We start from the raw sequence: 19,113 nt of genomic DNA on the forward strand, positions 1-19,113 counted from the left end.
AAATGCGCCAACGCGTCGTATAGCAGACAAAAGTACTTTTTGCTTTACGCTTTATACACCAGCTAATTCCCCAGGCTACACTTGATGCCTAGCGACAAGCCATAAACCAAGGCGGAGAGTTGCTATCTCAGCCGCTAAATCTTAACTGCGCCTAGCACTCTCCACATAATTGTGGGCAATTATAGAAACAACCCTCGCAACAGCAGCAGCACCAGCACCACAAAGAGCAAGACCAAGCGTATTGTGTGGGCTTTCTACATAAAAACAAAGCTGCAGTGGTAAACAATAAGCACGTGGCCAAAAAAGAGAAAAACAAGTGCGAGAACAATTTTGGATGCAGGGAACTTTAGAATACGCTTTGACAACAGTTTGAACTGAAAGTTACAGAGCTATAAATGTAATGCTAAAACAGCAACTCTTGAGATTAGGCTTAGATGAGCTTACACAACTTGAAGATACACTTTGAATGCAATACGGCTTCAAAGTTTCAGTTGTCAATATAATAATTAATAGCGATGAGTTTATCTAATGAATTAGCTTCTATTAAGGTTAGGTTTAGTTCAGGTTAGCTAACTTAATTATTCCCTTTAGCTTTTACTAAACCTAGAGCTACTAAACTTAGCTTGAAGCATAATTTGCTTATAAATAATAATATAAGTTAACTCATTTTTATAGCTGAAGTATTAATGGAAAAATACAATTTTGATTTAAGACTTAAAGACAAAGCAAATGTGCTATGTGCTACTGAACTTATGAGTGCATCAGCTGTCTTAGCAGCTATTGAGGTTTACTTGAACTTACCTAACTTGAAGACACCCTTTGCCCTTTGGTCGACGTCAAAGTGTATGAGCAGCAGCAGACAAACAAGCGCAAAATAAATTGCAAGCGCTGAAAAATATGTTGTGTATGTCAAAAAAACAATGTATATGAAATCGATAGGTAAATAAAAAAAAAATTGAACTTAAAGCCTCAAGCTGTATGATGTAAGTATGCTGAGTCTATAAAAAGCACAGCACGTGGCTTGAAAGCAAGTGTTGAGCATATTGTGCTAAGTGCGCTTGAAATAAAACGCGCGTTCACTGCGCCTGGCAGACTCAAGTGCCACACACACACACACACACACACACACACACACACACACACACACACACAAAAGGGTCAGGACATACACACACACACAGCAAACTTGGCTTTAAACTTTGGCTGTTGACAATGTGTCGATTTGTTATGCTTTGGCTGCTCAGCACTTGTTCAACTTTTTGACGAGGGACAAAAGATTTGTGGACGAGCACTAGGAAAATATTGATTTGGTTAGGTCAGACGCAAAAGCCGAAGAAAAAAAAAAGGACAACAGTAAATGATAATTTACAATTTGTATGCAGGCAAACGTTTGTGGGCAAACACACAGAAGTTAAACCTTAAGCTAGGAATTCTTTAAGATGACCCAATGTGGGCAAGTATGTGTCCGGGACCATGGTCAAGTGCTTCTTATTGCCACTATGACGCAGCTGTTCGACATCCTTCACGCTGCTGACGCCAGTGCCCACGAACAACGACTGGAAGCCATTGTTATGGGCAAATAACATGTCCGTATAAACGCTGGGAAAACAACATTCATCTTTATGTTAAATGTCAATCAATTTTTATGCGCTCAGCTTACGTATCGCCTATCATGAGTGTCTTTTCCGGCTTGATAAGCCCCGAAGTGCGTTGCTCCTTGACCATCCAGGGATTGGGTTTGCCCAATATAAGCGGACGACGTCCGCTAATAGCCTTAACAGCAGCTATCATCGCAGCCGCACCCACCATCACGCGCTTGTTGCCTATGGGATAGGCGGCATCCAAGCAAGTACCTAGAAACAGCACCTTGGGGTCCTGTAGATAGCTACTTGCTCGTATGATCGCGGGCACAGTGAAGCAGTCATCCTTGCCCACCACAATGGCGCCCACCTCCGGATCTAGCTGCAGCTCCTTGGCAAAGTCGTGCATAGCCTGGCCGCCCATTTCGCCGCGCACTGCAAACGATTTGATGCCCACTTTATCCAGCTCCTTGCCTATGCCCTCCTCGCCTATGAAGTACACTTTCTTTTGAAATTTATTGCTCGACAAATAGCTCGCAATGGCGCGCGCTGACGTCAGCATATTTTCCTCGGGCAGTTTAATGCCAAAACCATTGGCCTTCTTCACCAAATCATCGCTGGTGACACCCGAATTGTTGGTCACGACAAAGCAGCGACGTCCCGACGACTGCAGCTGATTGAATGTCTCCGCAGCACCAGGTATGGCCTTATCAAAATGCCAGAGCACACCATCCGCATCGCAGATAATGGTCTCAAAGCTTTTGATCCACTGCTGCACCTGCGTCGCCGGCAGCTTCGTCAGATTAGTAAAAGTTTGCTTAAAGGCGTTCACCATGCTTGGCATTTTCTTTTTTCTGGGAAAATTTTGAAGCCACAACTTGGCCTGACACACAATTAAAACTAAGCTATGAAAGCAAAGTCAAATACATTGTGTTGAGTTTTGTTTTCAAATTATGCCTAATTATTTATTATTTATCACTCAAATTCCATAAATGAGCGCCTAATGTGTTGTAATTTATTTAAATGTGCGCACATTGCATGCCAAATGAATAAGCATTGCGCATACGCAGTGTGCGCCGTAATTTCTAGTTTGTAGTTAGTTTGCCTGGCATTTGATACTATAAAATCTACCTCACTTAGACAGATTGTTTTCGTTCGATATATAAAGCAATTGCGCAACGTTCAGATGCAAAAACCCGACAAGAAGCAAAGCAAGAAGAAGGAAACGCAATATCGAAAGCAATCAGTGAGCCACGGCAGCCATTGCAAATGTCCATTTGCCATTCACAAATAATTGAGGCTGCTCTCGCTCTCTCTCTCTCTCTCAGTGTCTTGACTGTGCCCTGGGCTAGCTTATGGCAACGACAGCTTGGTGATGCTATCTGTGCATGATTTATGCGTAGACATTTTGATAATTTAAAGTTTGTTGTGCCAGAAATCAAGCAGAACTTTAACAACAATTGTTATTTTAATTGCAATTTGCCAACGGGCTCTAAAGCAACTGTCAACAGTCTAGTGTAATTTACATATAAATCAAGTTGTCAGCCGCTTGTTGTTTTTCGCCAAGGTATTAATTAGGCACAAAGCGAAACACGCGCAAATGAAATTATATTTAAGCTGTTAACTTAATACAAACAGAAAGTTTGTGGCATGAATTTAATTTGTTGTATTTTTTTTGCAGCTTGACCAAGTTGCTAAGACAACAATTGATTTAACAACTAACTAAACTAAGCTTTTAAATTTTATGGCTGACCTTTTGGTTGGTTTATGTACGATAAAATATAAATACCCTAAGGGCGCAGACTGTATGGGGAGTTATATGCTAATAATATTTACTATCTTATGTTTTATAACTCAACGCCTCAAATAACTTTTAAATAAAATTTGCAGCTTAACAAAATTTTATGCGTATATTTTATCAAACTGCCCATTTACTTCTTTTTTTTATAGGGCATGCGCTATATACAATCTTTTTATATATTTTTCTTTTTATATTTGCTAAGCGCATTTAGATTTATTTTCATAGCATACTTTTCTGCTAATCTCTGACAGCAAAAGCGCTTTTGACCAGTTTTATAGCCAATTTGCGCTTGCAGTGGAAATGACATTCAAAGGAATTTGTATGACGCGCATATTAAAGCAAAATAGCAAACTGTCCACTAATGAGTTTAGTACAATCAAAAGACTGTGGCCAGCAGAAGTGTCAGCTTTGTGTGGCTAGCCCAACAAATTCCGTTTAATTGGCAGCGCGCTGACAGCCTACTGGGCATGGCCATGGAGCAATGTCACCCAAAAAATTGCTCTGCTAGTTCTTTTTTGCTCATTGCGCTCAATTAAAAGTTGCCGCTTTGCTGCTGTGTGGCAAGTGGAGCGTAAGCTTGAAACAGCGTCGCTTCCTGCTCTAACAAATGTGCAAAGTTTAGTGAATTAAATGCGCCAGCATTGACCTCGCTAAGTTTGCTAACCAATGTCAAATGTCAACTTAGACTGTCCGCAGCAGCGGCAGCGCCTAGGCAACTTTGATTTAACTTTTGCGCGCTGCGACCGCCTCCAAGATGAATTGTGCCATTAGACTAAATAATGCTGAGGCGAAAGCTAATTTATATATAATTAACTTAATGTCGCAGCAGCAGCAGCAGCAGCTAAAGTGGAAAATATATTTAGCTAATCAGTGCGCAGTCTGTCAACAACAAAACAAAGCAGGCGCTTGCTCAAAGGCTTAAACACAAACTTTGGCTGAAAATTAATTCAACAATGAACATTGCAATTGGCAGCAATGCGCTGCAGCGCGGCACTTGCCAGTTGCTGGCGCTGAACAAGTTTGCAGTGAGCCAGTGGCTCAAAACATTCGACACGGTCCTCTTTGATGGCGATGGGGTGCTGTGGAATCGCCAGGAGGCCATCAAGGGTGCACCACAAACATTCAATGCCATACGCGCCATGGGCAAAAACGCGTTCGTTTGCAGCAATCACTCGGCCACATCGCGCCGCGAATTATGCCAGCGGGCCAGGCAAATGGGACTGCTCATCAGCGAGGATGGCATGATATCATCGGCCGCTACCATGGCGCGTTATCTGCAGGAGCGTAAATTTCAGCGTAAAGTCTACATTGTAGGCGAGCAGGGCATAGCGGAGGAGCTGCTGGCAGCGGGCATTAAAGCCTTGCCGCTGGACACAGAGCCCATGTTGTCCGGCAATATGCAAGAGCATGTCAAGGCGATGCATATGGAGCCAAATGTGGGCGCTGTTGTTGTGGGCGTGGACAAGCATTTCAGCACACGCAAGTTGGCCAAAGCTTGCAGCTATCTAATGGATCCTTCGGTGCTGTTTCTGGCCACCAATCGTGATCGCAGCTTTCCCATCAGCGCCGAGCGACATGTCCCAGACGCGGATGTCATGGTCTCCAGCATTCAGGCTGTCGTCAAACGCAAACCCTTCACCTGCGGCAAGCCCAATCCGTACATGTGCTCGCATCTCATTCGCAATGGCGTCATCAAGCCGGAACGCACACTCATGATAGGCGACACGTGAGTTACATTTTAAAATGCGCCCCTCCCCCTCTTACCAAACTTATCTTTAACAGTCTTTATACGGATATACAATTTGGCTACAATTGCGGCTTTCAAACTCTTATGGTTGGCACTGGCGTCAGCAGCTTGGCTGATGTCAAGCTGGCGGAGCAGTCGGCGCATCCTTTGATGTATCAGCGCGTGCCAAATCTTTATTTGCCCTCGCTCGGCGATTTGCTCAAGTTTTTACCTTCGCGCAATGGCTAACGAGCGCTTCCAACTCTTAATTTGTTCATATATTTTGTTGAAAATAAAATTATTTATTGCCAGAGTGTCTGAATAATTATAGCAGGCATTAAGCAGTTAAATTATCTATTACACTTTATCTTATTAATCATTATTTGATATGAGAACTTTTCATTTTTCCCAACATTTTGATATATATTTGAATTTAGAGCCTTAATGTCAATAGTAAATAAACTGAAACATTTCTGCATTGAAACGTTTATTTCGCATCTAATTGAGCCACCCTACTGAACTTTCCCCTATTCTAACTATAACTTGTACTACAGCTAAGCAAACATACATTGCACATTTTGAGGGCGGCCTTTATGTATGCTCAACACTTTACGCTTTAATTAAATATTGCCATGCTCGTATTGTATAATTAAAAAAGATGCCAGCACGCACGCTGCGAGAGTGCGAAAGAGAGCGAGTGTGAGCGAAAGAGCGCGAGCTATGTCAATCATGATAATTTATAACGCTGAGCAAACCAAAAAACTTAAAGCCATCATTTCCGCTTTGGTGCAATGAGTGCAACCGGTTTGAGGTCGCCACATAATACATCTGTGTGTGTGTGTGTAAGACTCTTTGTGTGCATGTGTGCGTATTTGCTTTTGTTTGCAGTTGCTGCTGTTGCCATTTACATGCGTATCCGTGCCAAACAAACTGCCGCTGCATATCATAAATCATTTTAGCCACAAGCAAAGCGTGTGCCGACAGTAGAAGGTGGGCGTGAGTGGGTGGGTGGTTGCCACAGTCTGCGCATTGATTTACAGGCGCGCCAAATGCGCTGGCTGCAGCTTTTTGCTTTTTTTGCTGCTAGTTTCATTTTATTTGAGCCACAAACAAATACGTTAAGTGCTCAAACGCGAGCCAAGTTGCCCAAAAAAAAAAAATACGAAAATGTAGGTTAGCGATAACTGTATCTAATCAGCAGCACGCGCCGCAAATAGCGTATACGCAATGTCGTCCCAGTTTTTTCGCTTGCTGTTTAATAAAGCAAATTGTGCGCCACACAACAGGCGCCCATTACATATTAATCAATTAAGTCCAAGCAGTTTTCTTTATAAATTTCTATACTTATGGCCAAGTATAGATAGTAGCTACTCTCATATATATGTTAGTTGTGTATTGTTCGAAAAGCCACGCGCAATTATAATTAATGATCAAGTGTCAACAAGTAGCGCAAGTTATACTCAAATGTATTACGCATGTATGCGCCAGCATATTGAATTACTATACTTTTGCCAGCTCTCCCAGCACCATCATCATCATCATCAACATCATCATCATTATTGCCAAAGTGTTTGCAGAAAAATATGTTTATTCCCCAGCTATATATTGTTACCAGAAGGACCCAAGGACGCAAGGCCAGACCATGCAGGCAAAGCAAAAGGTGCAGCGCGTATTTTGTAATTTAAGAACTTATAACTTAAATTCAAACTCAAATCTGTGGCCAGCAATGTGCAGCTTGTAATTAAAGTAAACTCGAAAATGGCAATTATGATCGACTTGCACTTGAGAAGGTCACACTGGCTTTTCGCTCTTTAGTTTACCCTTTGCTCTTTTTTTAAATGCCAGTCTATAAAAAGAGCAGCACAATTTAAATGCTGATTTATTAGCAAGTACAGTTAATGCTCAGCTTAATGATAAATATATTATACTACTTTTATATGCAACTGCTGTCTTTGTCTGTTGTACAAACTGTCTGTTGTTTTATGGCTTAAACTGCCTTTTGAACTTTGCCTTAAGCGCTTTTGTATATGTGCGCTGCCGAGTTTAGCTCTCGAGGCGGCGGCCCATATAGTCTCATTGTGGCACATTTTGTGTGTGTGGGCTGTGGCATGCCACAACTTGTAGAATATTGTTTTTGTTGTTGTTTCTTTTTTGCTTAGCACATAGGCACTTAAGTTAATTAGAAAACAAATTAAAGCTAGCAAGCAGTTTGTGTCTAAATATTTAAGTTAAACTCTCAAGTTGCTTGCCAACAAAAACAATAACAATTTATTTCCAACTTGCAGCCAGAGGCAACAGCATGTGCCACACACTGTCTAATGCACTTTAACACTTAATTGCGGCCATAAATTAAAAGCACTTTAAGCACAGGCCAAACTTTTGGTCAGCCATGGAAAACCATGAAAATCTGTAGATATTTTATGTGGCTTCGGTTGCAACAAAACAGACTAACAGCTGCGTCCGCACACAAGCACAAACACACACACACACACATACATACGTCATATTCTGCTATATTGAATAAGTTTATTTACAGCTTGTCATGCTGCATTAGTCCTGTTAACACTTGCTATATAATTTAATTATCATATGTCTAGCACATAAGTTGAGACGTAGGAAAGCAATTCGTTTGACGTAAGTAGAAAATACTTGCGCAGGTTTCTTTTCTAATAAACAACTCAGCAGGAGTGAACAGCAGGTTAAAGAAGTCTCAAGGGTGCCTTAAGCTTAGTACGTACCTTAGTCGCAGCGCCTTTGTCGAAATAGCAGAATTATTGCTGCCAAGTGGTCACGGTTACTTTATATAAACATTTTCACTCACTTTGCACTTATTTTAAACAGATTCTTACACAAAAGTTACACTTGCGCAGCTTAAATTAGTTTTCACACGCTGCTCGATAGCAATATTCGATAACTAGCGCTCAATGATCGTCTGTTCATTTGTGGCGGTCGCTCAATATGCGTGAGATGCGCTTCAAGCTATCGCTATTTTTAATTTAAAATTTCTTTGCTTGATTTTTAGCTTTTTATTTTTTTTTTGCTGCTTCTATTATTAGACTTAACGACAACGCAATAAGTTGTCGCTGGCCAAATTATAATTAAGCAAATTACATTTGGCAATTAACAAACATACAGGCCATTGAACAGTTAATTTGTAAAAATCCATTTAGACAGCTTGCTCAATTACACAGCACAATTGGAAAATCCATGCCATGGCGATCAAAAGTTCTTTAAGCCCAGCAACCACACACACCCCTGCACCACCCCCCCCACTAAATAGCTAACAGCAGCCACCACGACAGCTGACCATTGAGGCAAGTAATTAAGAAAGTTTTGCATGCTAAAAGAAGAAAGAAAAAAAGAACGACCAGCAGTGTTAACAAACTTGGCCTAAACGGTTATAATGGCCGACAGCTTATACGCTTTTATACAGAGCTAAAAACAGCAAAGTAAACGTTTAAGCCGCTTGGTAATATCTGCTCATTGATCATCTGTTGATTAGTGGCGGTCGGTCAATATACGTGACTAAGTTGAGATGGAAAATTTGAAAGCAGCGCTTTTAGCTTTTTAAATTTGTGTCCTTCTGTTACTTTTAACGCATATACATGGCTTAGAGTATATTGTAGTCGGCTAAGAGCTTGTTGGCCTCGCTTTTAGCTTGCATATCTTTGATTTGAACAAATTAATTCGCTGGCAAAGTACGAAATATTTGTGTAACTTAAGCAGAAATTTAAACACAGCTGCTGATGCCTAAACTCCACCCACGATTTGCAGTTGACTCAACAATTTTAATTTGCATTGCAGCACAGCGTGTAAGCAACTGCAGCTGGCCCCCAACAGGTAGCAGGCTAAAGGATAATAATAAGTAGGACAGACAGCGCTGATGTCAACGGCAGCAGTTAAAGGACCAAACGTAGCTCCAAGACACAAAACACAACATTGGCATTGAACTAATGAAAGCTGCAGGCGTTGAAAATTCCAGCAAAGGGGTGTTGAATACACATGTGTGTGCATGTGTGCATGTGTGACAATAAGCAGACATGTGTATATATGTATGTGTGTTGACTTGTTTGTTGTTGTCCTTTTGGCATGCTTTCAAGCGCTTGTGCGCTCAACTTTAATTCTTAATGTGCTGGCAAAAAAACTTCTTTAAACTTGCAAACAAAACTTGGCACTTAAATTTCAGTCTATTGTTGTCTGCGTGTTTTTTTTCGGCGGCTTTAAATCATTTTTTATGTGCACGCACATAAACAAATTTTATTTGTGCAGCTTAGTTACTAAAAAAAAATCGGTATGCCTAAGGCTATTGTTGCTATTTTTATAAAAACGCGACAACTATAGCAAACCTCCCACTGTTTGCTTTTTTTTATTGTTTGCAAACTGCTTTTTGACAAAAATCAAGCATACCGTTATCATGAAGTCACACAAAAGGGTCACAGCAGGACTCTCGTAAGCCGCTTTATTTTTGGGAAAAGAGATAATATAGAGCCGCAAACTGCCAATAATAATTATGAATATATTTTAAGCAACCAAAATATAACCCATATCAAAAAAGCATATTTATTGAATAAAAATGTAGCTAAAATAAAAAGTTCTAAAAAGCTGTTAGTCTGGCTTAAAGTGCTTATGACATTTACAACAAAATGAATATATAAAATATATGCTTTGTGCACAACTCAATTTAGCAGAGATCCAGCTGAAGCTGTGGCAATCAGTTGGCATTGCTCTATGCAAATTTCCTCATCAATGACGTCAGTGCTTTATGACAATCTGTTATACAGTCTATACAAATTGCAATGCATTCGAAGCTAACACTGTTAAGCCAATAAGCTTATTGTCTCAACAATAGATTCAATAGAATTAAATAAGTATAGCTTTTGTTGCCGAAATCTATAAAGTACATTGATTTCAGATCATTTTCTATCAGTCGACTGTTCTTTTTTGCTTCAATTTCAATTACAATTGTTTTTATATGAATTCATGCTCAATTTCTCAGTTATTTTATAGCTGCATTGTCTGCAATTGCTGCTGCTGCTGTTGCTGTTGCTGCTATTTGTGTTGCTGCTGCTGCTGCTGATGACGCCATTATCTGGCATTTGTTATGTTTCTGTGTGTGTGTGTGCTGGTAAATGTGATTGCATTGTTCGGCTTAAATGCAATTTAAAAATTGATTGAGCATTTGTGTACTAGTAATAATTCAACTGCAACTTAAAGCCCCAAACACTTGTCAAATTGTCAGGACTGTCATTATATGGCAATTAGTCAAGGCCACAGCAAAAATGCCGAACAGCTGTATGCCAAAAACTTTTAAGCGGCAACACGCGCCGCCTACTTGAGGCACCCCACCCCCCTACACCCCTCGCGCTATGAACTTGCCACTTTGACCAGCAGCTTGTATAACACAAAAGTTGCCAAAGTAGCAACAGTCACAGCCGACAGCATGAGACCAGCTAAATCGCAACTTAGTCAACTTTACTATATTAGATTTATTTCTTAAGCAAATTATTAAACTTTTTGCATTTTTGTCGCACTAGGTCTAATAATAGTATCGTCCCACAGCCTCTTTGAGCTTTTGCGGAAATGAGCAAAACTCAAATTGACTTAAGTCACATCCTTGTTGCCTGCCCGCCGCCGTTTTTAGCCACATCCATTAGCCCAGTCTTGTGAGCTGGACAAGCAAATCATTGACACCACTCTTGTTGCTTTTATTATTGCTGTTTGCCACTTTGGCAACTTTCATTGAGTGTAAAGAGAGCCGCCGTCGCTGCCGCCGTCGCTGCCGCCGCCGCCGCGTTGCGCTTAACTAAATCAGCTTAGCTTAGATTTCATGCGACGCCAGCTGCGTCGGCATATATACATATATATATTCATTTTTTTTCTGGCTTGCAATGCGTTGTATCTGCTTACAAAGTCAAGTAACTTTTGCATAAATAACATTTAACAATGTACGCATATTTACATAACTCTCGCTGCTATTTTTAGCGCTCTCTCTTTCGCTCTTTGCTATCTCTCTCAAGTAACTTACTTAAGCAGAACACAAAGCATATGCTTGAATTGTACTTGTGGCTAAGTATGTGCTTAAAACTCACACACACACACACACACATGCAGTTGAGCACAAACTATTGTGTGGGCTCAAATGGGTGTGGACTGAGTATTTTAATATATTTTGAAGCATACTTCAAGGATGATTCAGTTTATGCCACAAAGTGTATATTGCAGTCTGAACGCTTATTAGGCTGCAAAGCAAGTCTTGTATTAAACTTTTGTTAACATATTAGTCATAATCTAAGATAGCTCAAATTTTTGTGAAACTTCAAGCATAAATTTGTCAGATTTATTATTATAAAATTTATATTTTTAACGGCATGTGGCTAATTTATGCCTTGCTGTTTCATCTGCTGCTGCTGGGCGCCATCTACGTAATCTATTTTCAAAATACAGTTTTAGAAGGACTGCAGCCACAGCCGCCAATCCATGTGCAGCCACCTGCTGATCGCCTGGTATTTATTGTAACCGATGGATTGCGCGCTGAATCATTTTTCTCTAAGAATTGCAACTATGTGCCGCATTTGCGTGAAATATTTCTGAAGCAAGGCGTTGTGGGCGTGCTACGCATAGGTGAGCCTACAGAATCACGTCCTGGACACATAGCCTTGACAGCTGGACTCTATGCGCCTGTGCTGCATGAGCGCCTGGGAATCTTTAACAATTTCGATACAGTCTTCAATCATAGCGCGCGCTTTTACGCCTGGGGTGTGGACTATATATTGCAAATCTTTCAGCAACATAACAAGCACAATGCTGCTATGTATTTCGATGCTTATGAGCCAGCGATTGGCGACGACACTCCCACCACCATTTTCGATAGTTGGGTATTTGGGCGTGTGCAAAAATTTCTACAGCTCAAGCAACTAAAGTTGCGTAAGCTCAAGCGTTTGGTATTTTTTCTACACTTGATGAGCTTGGATGAGGCTGGACATGTCTATGAGCCAAACTCAAAGAAGTTTCTGCTGAATTTGCAATTAACTGAAAAGGGCATTTGGAATATTTATCAGCAATTTGAAGCAGCGTTTCCAGATAAACGCACTGCATATGTAATGTGCTCAGATCATGGCATGAAAGATTCAGGTGGGTATTCAAATTATACAGTAAATGCAAGCTAGTTATGAATAAATTAGAACTTGCTAGAAAATAAGTTTAAAAGTAGCATTGGGCATCATCATTACTTCTCTTAAACCAAAGCTCATAGAATTCTTTCTATTAAAATAAATTCTAGTGTTTACTTTAATTTAATATACAGTGGCTGCTAAAATTCGCTATACATATATATATAAATATTTATTGCTATTAAACTCTTCAGTTTTTATGCGATAAAAGCATAAAATGTATTAAATTCCCTCCTCCCCTGTCAATGCTCTGCTTTAATTCTAGTAATGTAATTCCAATTATCGAGCATTTACTGTCTGCAATAATAATTATGTAATAATGCTGGATTTCATTTTTTTTCAATAGGTTCACATGGCGATGGCACAGCCCATGAGCTTGAAGTGCCTTTTATGCTATGGGGCGCTGGCATAGCGCATGGAGTGGCCGCCAACAAGAGCTTTGTGGCTGATAATGCTGGCACCGAATGGCCACAGCCGGAGCTGCAGCAGTTGCAGCTAACGCCTTTAATGTCGGCGCTGCTGGGCTTGCCAACGCCAGTGAATAATTTGGGCATGCTGCCCCATGGCTATCTAAACACCAGCGAGCAGTTTGAGGCTTTGGCAGCACAAGGCAATGCAATGCAGCTGCTGGCACAATATGAAAAGTTGCTGGCGCAACAGCAACGCGGCGCATTGGCAGCTTACATGCCGCAATTTAAATGGCTAACCCAAGCGAATGTGGAGCAGTTTAAGCAGCGGCAGGCAGCGCTCAGCTATGAGCAAAGCGCAGCATTAATGCAATTAACGCAAAACGGCATTAATTACTATCAGATTTACTACAACAAGCCGCTGCTGTTAGGCACAACACTTGCGTTCTTAGGCTGGCTGCACTACGTCCATGGCTTGCTGCTAGTCAAGCCTGCTAGCTGCAAATTAGTAACACTAAGAAATGCTATTATAATGCTAGCAACAGTGCTTGCAATAAGTTTTGCCATAGCACAGCAATTGCCTTTAAGCGTTGCTTTCTATGCGCTGCTGCTGCCGCTGCTGCTTTGGTTGCTAGCAAGTCAGCAACAAGCGTTAGCAACATCTTTCAATGTCAACATGTTGCTGCAACTTTTGTTGACAGTCTGCTGCCTTGAGCTGCTCGTGCTGAGTTTTTACAAGCGCCGTGCTTTGCCTATATGTTTTTTAATCTTTACTATTACCAGCAACTGTCTCAATATTCTTGGCAATCTTTGTCACATTGCTGCGCTAACTTGGCTCTTAATACTTTTTGCTTTGTCTATGTGGCCAGTGCCAGCGGAGTTTGATTTCGAGCAAGCGCAGCATTATGTATATCTCTTCGGTATTGCAACTTTATTGCTGCGCGCATATGGCCGCCGTTTCTTCTACACTTGGCATCAACATTTGTGCAACACTCTCATGCTGCTTATAGCTGCCAGCTGCGCTTTGCTGCAGCAACTAGATTGGCAAATACCTTTGCTATGCAAACTCGTCAGCTGGCTATATCTGGCTTATAGTCTGCTTAACATCTTGTTTAACAAAACTACACTTGAGCAGCTTAGCTACAACCTTTTGGTGCTTTATGCGCTGCTTTGCAGCAGCCACGAACTAATCTTCATTCACCTGCTCAATTGTGAGCTTCGCCTTACCTTAAAAGCAAAGCGCACCCAAAATGCTCTCAGTCTTGCCTTGGCCCTACTACTCTACAGCTACTTTAGCTTTCTCGCTCTAACCGATCTCAGCACAGAAGCTCGCAATGTTGCACCGCATTTAATGCACTTTTATCTATGCGACAATGGCGCCTACAATAGACTGCTTGCTGTATTTAAAATTCTGCTGCCGCTGCTGCTTAATGCCTGCACTTTGTATGCCCATTCGCCGTATCAACTGCACGCCCGTCACGTTTTTCTTTGGCTGCTGCTTATGTGCGACATCATGGCGCTCAATTTTCTATATTTAATCCGCAATACGGGCTCTTGGCTGCAAGTGGGCATTTCCGTAACGCAATTTGTTATGGCAGAGTTGACTACAGTAATACTTCTGGCTTTGTATCACATCGCCAAGCTGCTGCTGCTGCAAGTTGAGCAAACAAAACGGAATAGTGGCAAATGAGATCAGGTTCAACTGTCAGAGCCAACTGAGTTTTAAAGGAATATTGTTCATTAAGATATAAATAAGTTTTAATTCAATTGCAATAAATATTTAAATAATTATTAGAGCAATTAGAAGTGAAATCAAAATCACTCAAATAGAATTTATTTAACTGCAATTTATTACTAGTAAAAGCTTTGCTTCAGCATTGATTTAGTCTATTAAAAGCCATAACTATAAGCTATTTATGTAACTGTAACCAAGCTGAGATTTAAGCACTTGCCACCACATAATATAGTATGCAACGTTTGCTTGCAACACACAAGACGCACGTGAGCCCAAGAAAGTATGCAATAGTTATACTTAGAGCATTTTACATGCGTGCCCCAGTAAGCATGCAATACTTATACTTAGTTGCTTTTGCTCTTTTAGTTGTTATTGTTATTGTTACTGTCGTTGTAAATGCTAAAGCTGCAATTCAAGTTTTGCCATGCGACGAAAAAAAAAACTTTTGGCAACGAAACTAAAGCTTGTTGTCTTGTTTGCGCCAAAGACACAGACACAGACACACACATACATAGAAAGTATAAACCTAAACAGTTATGTGCGAATAGTTGGTGGCAAGCTTGCTGCAAATGTCACAAGTGCGTGGGCAATGCCAAGGCCAGCAAAGGTTAGGCGTTCACTAGCAAAGTGCAGGCCAAAAAACAGAAAACTAAAGCCAAATATATAAAATTTATTTTGCTATTGATTTGTTTAAACATTAAGAGCTATGCCAAGCGTTTGTTCTATCTATAAGCTCTGCTTGTATTCTCAGCAAATAGTTAAGCATTTGTCTTGCTTGAACTATAGATTTATGCGGTGTATTTTATGTGCCGTAATTTGTCAAGACGAACCCCTCAAAAAAACGCAAAAGAAAAGAAAGATAACAACAACCAAATCGACGCGCCCACTGTGCAAAATTATTTTCGATAATGTTGAAGCAAACAATAACAACAAAAGCAGAAGACACAGACACAGATACCAAAGACCCCCTAAAAACAAAACAATATGGTAGAAATATGTGTGTGGGACAGAGTTGATGACATGGCCAAGAAATCGTAAATTCGATAAAGGAAATTAGAAGGGAAAGGCATTCAAATTGAACCGACAAGCGCCAAGAGAAAACGAGACCAAAGGCAAATAAATAAAGTAAGCACATTGCAGCCAAATGTATAAGATATTTAAATAAATATTATAAATACGACATGCATATAAATTTATAATATAACAACTGCGTACAGTGCTTCAAAAATATAAAAGTTTTCAAATTTTACACATTTTTTATGCATTTTTCATGTCAACATCAATCAACAATCAAAGCTTATGTCTTTAGTTTTAAAAAATATTTAAAGCGCATTTTCCAATAGCTTTTGCACCACTGTGCCTTATGCTTTAAACTGCAGACTGCCTATGGGAATTTAATTTGCAATTTTCACACATACAATTGCGCATAAGGAGTGTAGAAAAGCCTCAAAGCGTAAGTAGTATATGCCCACGGATTTGAATGTAAGCTTAGGGCGGCGTATAAAAAAATGTGAGTCACAAGCCCTTTGTGCAAATTGAAAATACAGACGACGGCAGCCTTTTGTTATAAAATTGTTTACTTGGGTTAGCCATAAATTGATTAACTTAAACTTGAGAGCTGCAGCTTAAGTTATGGGCCACAATATTAAGTATACGTTAGGACATTGAAAGCAATTATTTTTTTGCTTGCAGCTTGTGCTTGGCAATTATGTTTATGATGTAAACAATTAATTAAATAATATAGTGCGGCATTTTGTATTTTTTGCCAGCTTTATCATTAGTTGCAAAGCGTTGGGCAATTAAAACTTAATTTATGACAAGGCAGCCCAAGCAAAAGAAACAAAGTAAACCAAAGCAAAAAGGTGAGGTCCGCCCCAACAGCCAAAGGAACGAAATTTACAGTTAACACTGATAAATGTAGTGGGACAACAAAACTAAAACAAACATCAAAGGCAACCAATTAAAGCCAAAAGCTTTTTGTAATCATAAATGCATAAGGAAAAGTATTTAATTAAAGCTCGCTGGCATAGAAAAGATATCGCTGGCCATAAATTTTAACAACTTACGGTAATTACAAAATAGTAGCCATACAAAAAAAGGGCTAACAATATATACAATGATATAGCTATTGTAAGTAGCAAGCGTCAAGGTAATAACACACACACACACACACTTGCACACCTATGTGTGTATATATAGCCTTACAGATTTTATTGAGACATTATCGGAGCAGAAACAAATGGCAGACAATTTGAAGTCAGGCGTGCGACTTTTATGGCCAAACGCACACATTCACACACATGGGAAAGAGCCACAGCAAAAGGGGGCGTTAGGCTTAGATAGTTTTAGCCGCAAGGCCTTTGTTTTGTATAATAAATGCCTTGGCCAACGTATGAGCGATAACCGTACGTATACGCAACTCTATTTGTCTATTTGCCTGCGACTTTTATGGCTCTTAACACACAACAAAAGGCAGCTTATTAAAGCTCAGCCTAGTGTGGCTGATGAGTATGTAAATTTAATAACAAGCTGAGTTTGTTAGACAAGCTGATAGACTTGAGTGCTAGACAAGCTAATACACTTTGTTTACTCAAAGTTAATTTTATAGCACTTCAAAAATTATTAAGCAAAGCCAGACAAGTCAAGTGTTGTGACAAGCTTCAAGTATCTCTGACAGCAAATTTGTTGCAATATGCTTATAACAGCTTTATTCAACCCTAACTCAATTGACTGCTTGACAAATTGCCGCAATTTATGCGTAATCTAAAGTCTATAACTAATTCTAAGTGTTTAAAGCTAGTTTTAATTTAGGGCAAACTTTTATTAATGCTTTTTTCCTCTCTTAAACGCATTTTTGTCTTTGCATCACATTTGGCCTTATAGACGCGGTTTTTAGTTTTTTGAAAGGCCAAGCGCACTTCCTTCTTATAGTCATCGAAAGTATAGCCCTCCTTTTTTTGAGATTCTGCTTAAAGTATATATGAACATATACCAACACATAAAAATTATTAAGTTATTACTTACCAAACAACGCTGCATTCAGGTTAACATAGTCGCTTAGCGCAGTCTTTGAGCAAAATCCGCCATAATTCATTTGCATTAACAAACTCTTGTCAAAGATGCGTCCTAAATGTTTACTTATGCCCAAAGGATTAAGCAGACTTTGAAATAGTTGTGCCTACAGTATGAAATGTTTGTTAATGTTTTAAAACAATATAAAACTTTAAACCTACATAACGCTCTGGATTATTGGACACCTTCACATCAATCTCTTCCAACTCCTCCATGCATTTAATGGGAAATTCATTTTGTGGCGGCAGTGGCCTTAAATGCTCGCATATTTTATCCACACGTGTCAATATCTTTGTATTAACATTTAAAAGAAATTCAACTTTGCGCTCCAAGCTGCTTAGACGCTCGGAAATCTTGTGCTGATCATTCATACCCATGTCCATATGAAATAATCTTTGCATACTCTGCTGGTCCTCTACCAACTTTTGGCTATCAACTAGGCCCAGGAATTCATCTTCCAAATCCGATGCTGGCACCAACTCTGGAACATCTGTGGTATACATTATAATAAAAGAGTAATCAATTATTTTAACACAAGCCGCTGCCTACGCCCTTACCTTCGTTTTTTACAGCAACATTTTCATCAAGCACTAGCGGATCATAATCAAAGTCAGTGATGCTTGGTTTTTGTTTCTTTTTAGCTCTGGTGCTCATGTTTAGCTGGAATCAATGTTTTCTATAAAGTTATTTACATTTGTGGCAAATAAAAACACAAAACTTACGCTCCGCTTGCGCTTGTCAATCTTTGCTGTTACGCTTTTATATTACTCGCTTGTTCCTGTTGCCCTCTACTTTAATCTTGCATTAATACATGTTCCTTTTGCATTTCTTATTCCTTATTGTTTTTTTTTCATTGCAAATTGTCATCAAATTAAAATTGTGTGCGCTTTTGTTTATGCTTATTTCTTAAACAGCTGTTCAATAATTGTATCGAAATTGTGGCGGTTGGTCGATAGTTTTGTAAAAATGTCTGCACGTTTGTATAACGCCTGCCGTTTATTTTCCACAAATTTAATTAAAAATGCCATAAACAAGAATGCAGTGGGCGGCAAAAGCCTTGTGGAGAGCGTAGCGGTAACAAAGGATGGAAAAACCATCGTCGCCTGGCACCCGGAGACTCCGTTTCCATATGAGCACACAAAGCCACTGCCGGTATTCGCTGAGAAACAAAGTTCCCAAGTGATAAAAGAAGCGGCGCTGGACTCTGCCATGAGTGCATTTAAGAACAAGCATCCAGAGGTGGCACGTCAGGAATTGATGAAGCTAACGCACACAACAAAGCACCGTTGGTTCCCACGTGCGCGCGACAAAAAGGCCAAGAAGACACCCATGGACCGGCCGTACTTGTAAATTTGTTGTATTACATAAGTGCGCTATATAAATAAATGTTACAAAATAATAATAATTGGAATTCAGTTCAAATGTATGCATGTGCTTCGATTGCACTATTGAGTTTACAACGTTCGTTGTATTTTAATTTAAAACTTAAAAATGAGTAAATATAATAAAAATCAAAACAAAGTCAGCTGTTGCCACATATCGACTAGTCGATAGTTGCTCATATGTTTTGCAATCGTCCGATTCTCCCCGTGAGTCGAACTCGAACATCAAACCTCTTGCTCT

General features: G+C 39.9%; 5 protein-coding genes across 6 annotated transcripts; 3 read left to right on the forward strand and 2 right to left on the reverse strand.

The window, feature by feature from the left end:
- Positions 1-1,358: 1,358 nt before the first annotated feature.
- LOC108600054 (glycerol-3-phosphate phosphatase) lies at positions 1,359-2,486 on the reverse strand. Its single transcript, XM_017987401.2, has 2 exons — positions 1,661-2,486; positions 1,359-1,599 (listed from the first exon to the last, which is right to left on the reverse strand). Exons 1-2 carry the CDS (start codon positions 2,422-2,424, stop codon positions 1,419-1,421), a joined length of 945 nt encoding a protein of 314 aa, XP_017842890.1. The 5' UTR covers positions 2,425-2,486; the 3' UTR covers positions 1,359-1,418.
- Positions 2,487-4,282: 1,796 nt separating this feature from the next.
- Positions 4,283-5,467, forward strand: LOC108600053 (pyridoxal phosphate phosphatase). The gene is made up of 2 exons (XM_017987400.2): positions 4,283-5,107; positions 5,164-5,467. Exons 1-2 carry the CDS (start codon positions 4,335-4,337, stop codon positions 5,354-5,356), a joined length of 966 nt encoding a protein of 321 aa, XP_017842889.1. The 5' UTR covers positions 4,283-4,334; the 3' UTR covers positions 5,357-5,467.
- Positions 5,468-11,448: 5,981 nt separating this feature from the next.
- Positions 11,449-14,373, forward strand: LOC108598597 (GPI ethanolamine phosphate transferase 1). The gene is made up of 2 exons (XM_017985291.2): positions 11,449-12,238; positions 12,623-14,373. Exons 1-2 carry the CDS (start codon positions 11,476-11,478, stop codon positions 14,371-14,373), a joined length of 2,514 nt encoding a protein of 837 aa, XP_017840780.2. The 5' UTR covers positions 11,449-11,475.
- Positions 14,374-17,072: 2,699 nt separating this feature from the next.
- On the reverse strand, positions 17,073-18,386 carry LOC108598949. Of its 2 annotated transcripts, none has more exons than XM_017985718.1 (5): positions 18,213-18,386; positions 18,048-18,150; positions 17,652-17,980; positions 17,443-17,596; positions 17,073-17,386 (listed from the first exon to the last, which is right to left on the reverse strand). In XM_017985718.1, exons 2-5 carry the CDS (start codon positions 18,142-18,144, stop codon positions 17,226-17,228), a joined length of 741 nt encoding a protein of 246 aa, XP_017841207.1. In that variant the 5' UTR covers positions 18,145-18,150; positions 18,213-18,386; the 3' UTR covers positions 17,073-17,225. The 2 variants fall into 2 exon arrangements, with proteins under 2 accessions (XP_017841207.1, XP_017841208.1); XM_017985719.1 differs by having other exon boundaries at positions 17,075-17,383.
- A 47-nt stretch (positions 18,387-18,433) lies between these two features.
- Positions 18,434-18,884, forward strand: LOC108598950 (39S ribosomal protein L42, mitochondrial). Its single transcript, XM_017985721.1, has one exon. It carries the CDS (start codon positions 18,457-18,459, stop codon positions 18,838-18,840), a length of 384 nt encoding a protein of 127 aa, XP_017841210.1. The 5' UTR covers positions 18,434-18,456; the 3' UTR covers positions 18,841-18,884.
- Positions 18,885-19,113: the final 229 nt, after the last annotated feature.

The sequence above is a fragment of the Drosophila busckii genome, chromosome 3L (genome assembly GCF_011750605.1).
Source record: "Drosophila busckii strain San Diego stock center, stock number 13000-0081.31 chromosome 3L, ASM1175060v1, whole genome shotgun sequence".
Lineage (NCBI taxonomy): Eukaryota > Metazoa > Arthropoda > Insecta > Diptera > Drosophilidae > Drosophila > Drosophila busckii.

Coding starts and splice junctions, on each gene's coding strand:
- LOC108598949 (XM_017985718.1), bottom strand. CDS start 18,144: ATGAGCACCAGAGCTAAAAAGAAACAAAAACCAAGCATCACTGACTTT. Junction 17,981..18,047: donor TGTTGCTGTAAAAAACGAAG/GTAAGGGCGTAG, acceptor TGTATACCACAG/ATGTTCCAGAGTTGGTGCCA. Junction 17,387..17,442: donor CCTGAATGCAGCGTTGTTTG/GTAAGTAATAAC, acceptor ATATACTTTAAG/CAGAATCTCAAAAAAAGGAG.
- LOC108598597 (XM_017985291.2), top strand. CDS start 11,476: ATGTGGCTAATTTATGCCTTGCTGTTTCATCTGCTGCTGCTGGGCGCC. Junction 12,239..12,622: donor TCATGGCATGAAAGATTCAG/GTGGGTATTCAA, acceptor TTTTTTCAATAG/GTTCACATGGCGATGGCACA.
- LOC108600053 (XM_017987400.2), top strand. CDS start 4,335: ATGAACATTGCAATTGGCAGCAATGCGCTGCAGCGCGGCACTTGCCAG. Junction 5,108..5,163: donor ACACTCATGATAGGCGACAC/GTGAGTTACATT, acceptor TATCTTTAACAG/TCTTTATACGGATATACAAT.
- LOC108598950 (XM_017985721.1), top strand. CDS start 18,457: ATGTCTGCACGTTTGTATAACGCCTGCCGTTTATTTTCCACAAATTTA.
- LOC108600054 (XM_017987401.2), bottom strand. CDS start 2,424: ATGCCAAGCATGGTGAACGCCTTTAAGCAAACTTTTACTAATCTGACG. Junction 1,600..1,660: donor ACACTCATGATAGGCGATAC/GTAAGCTGAGCG, acceptor TTGTTTTCCCAG/CGTTTATACGGACATGTTAT.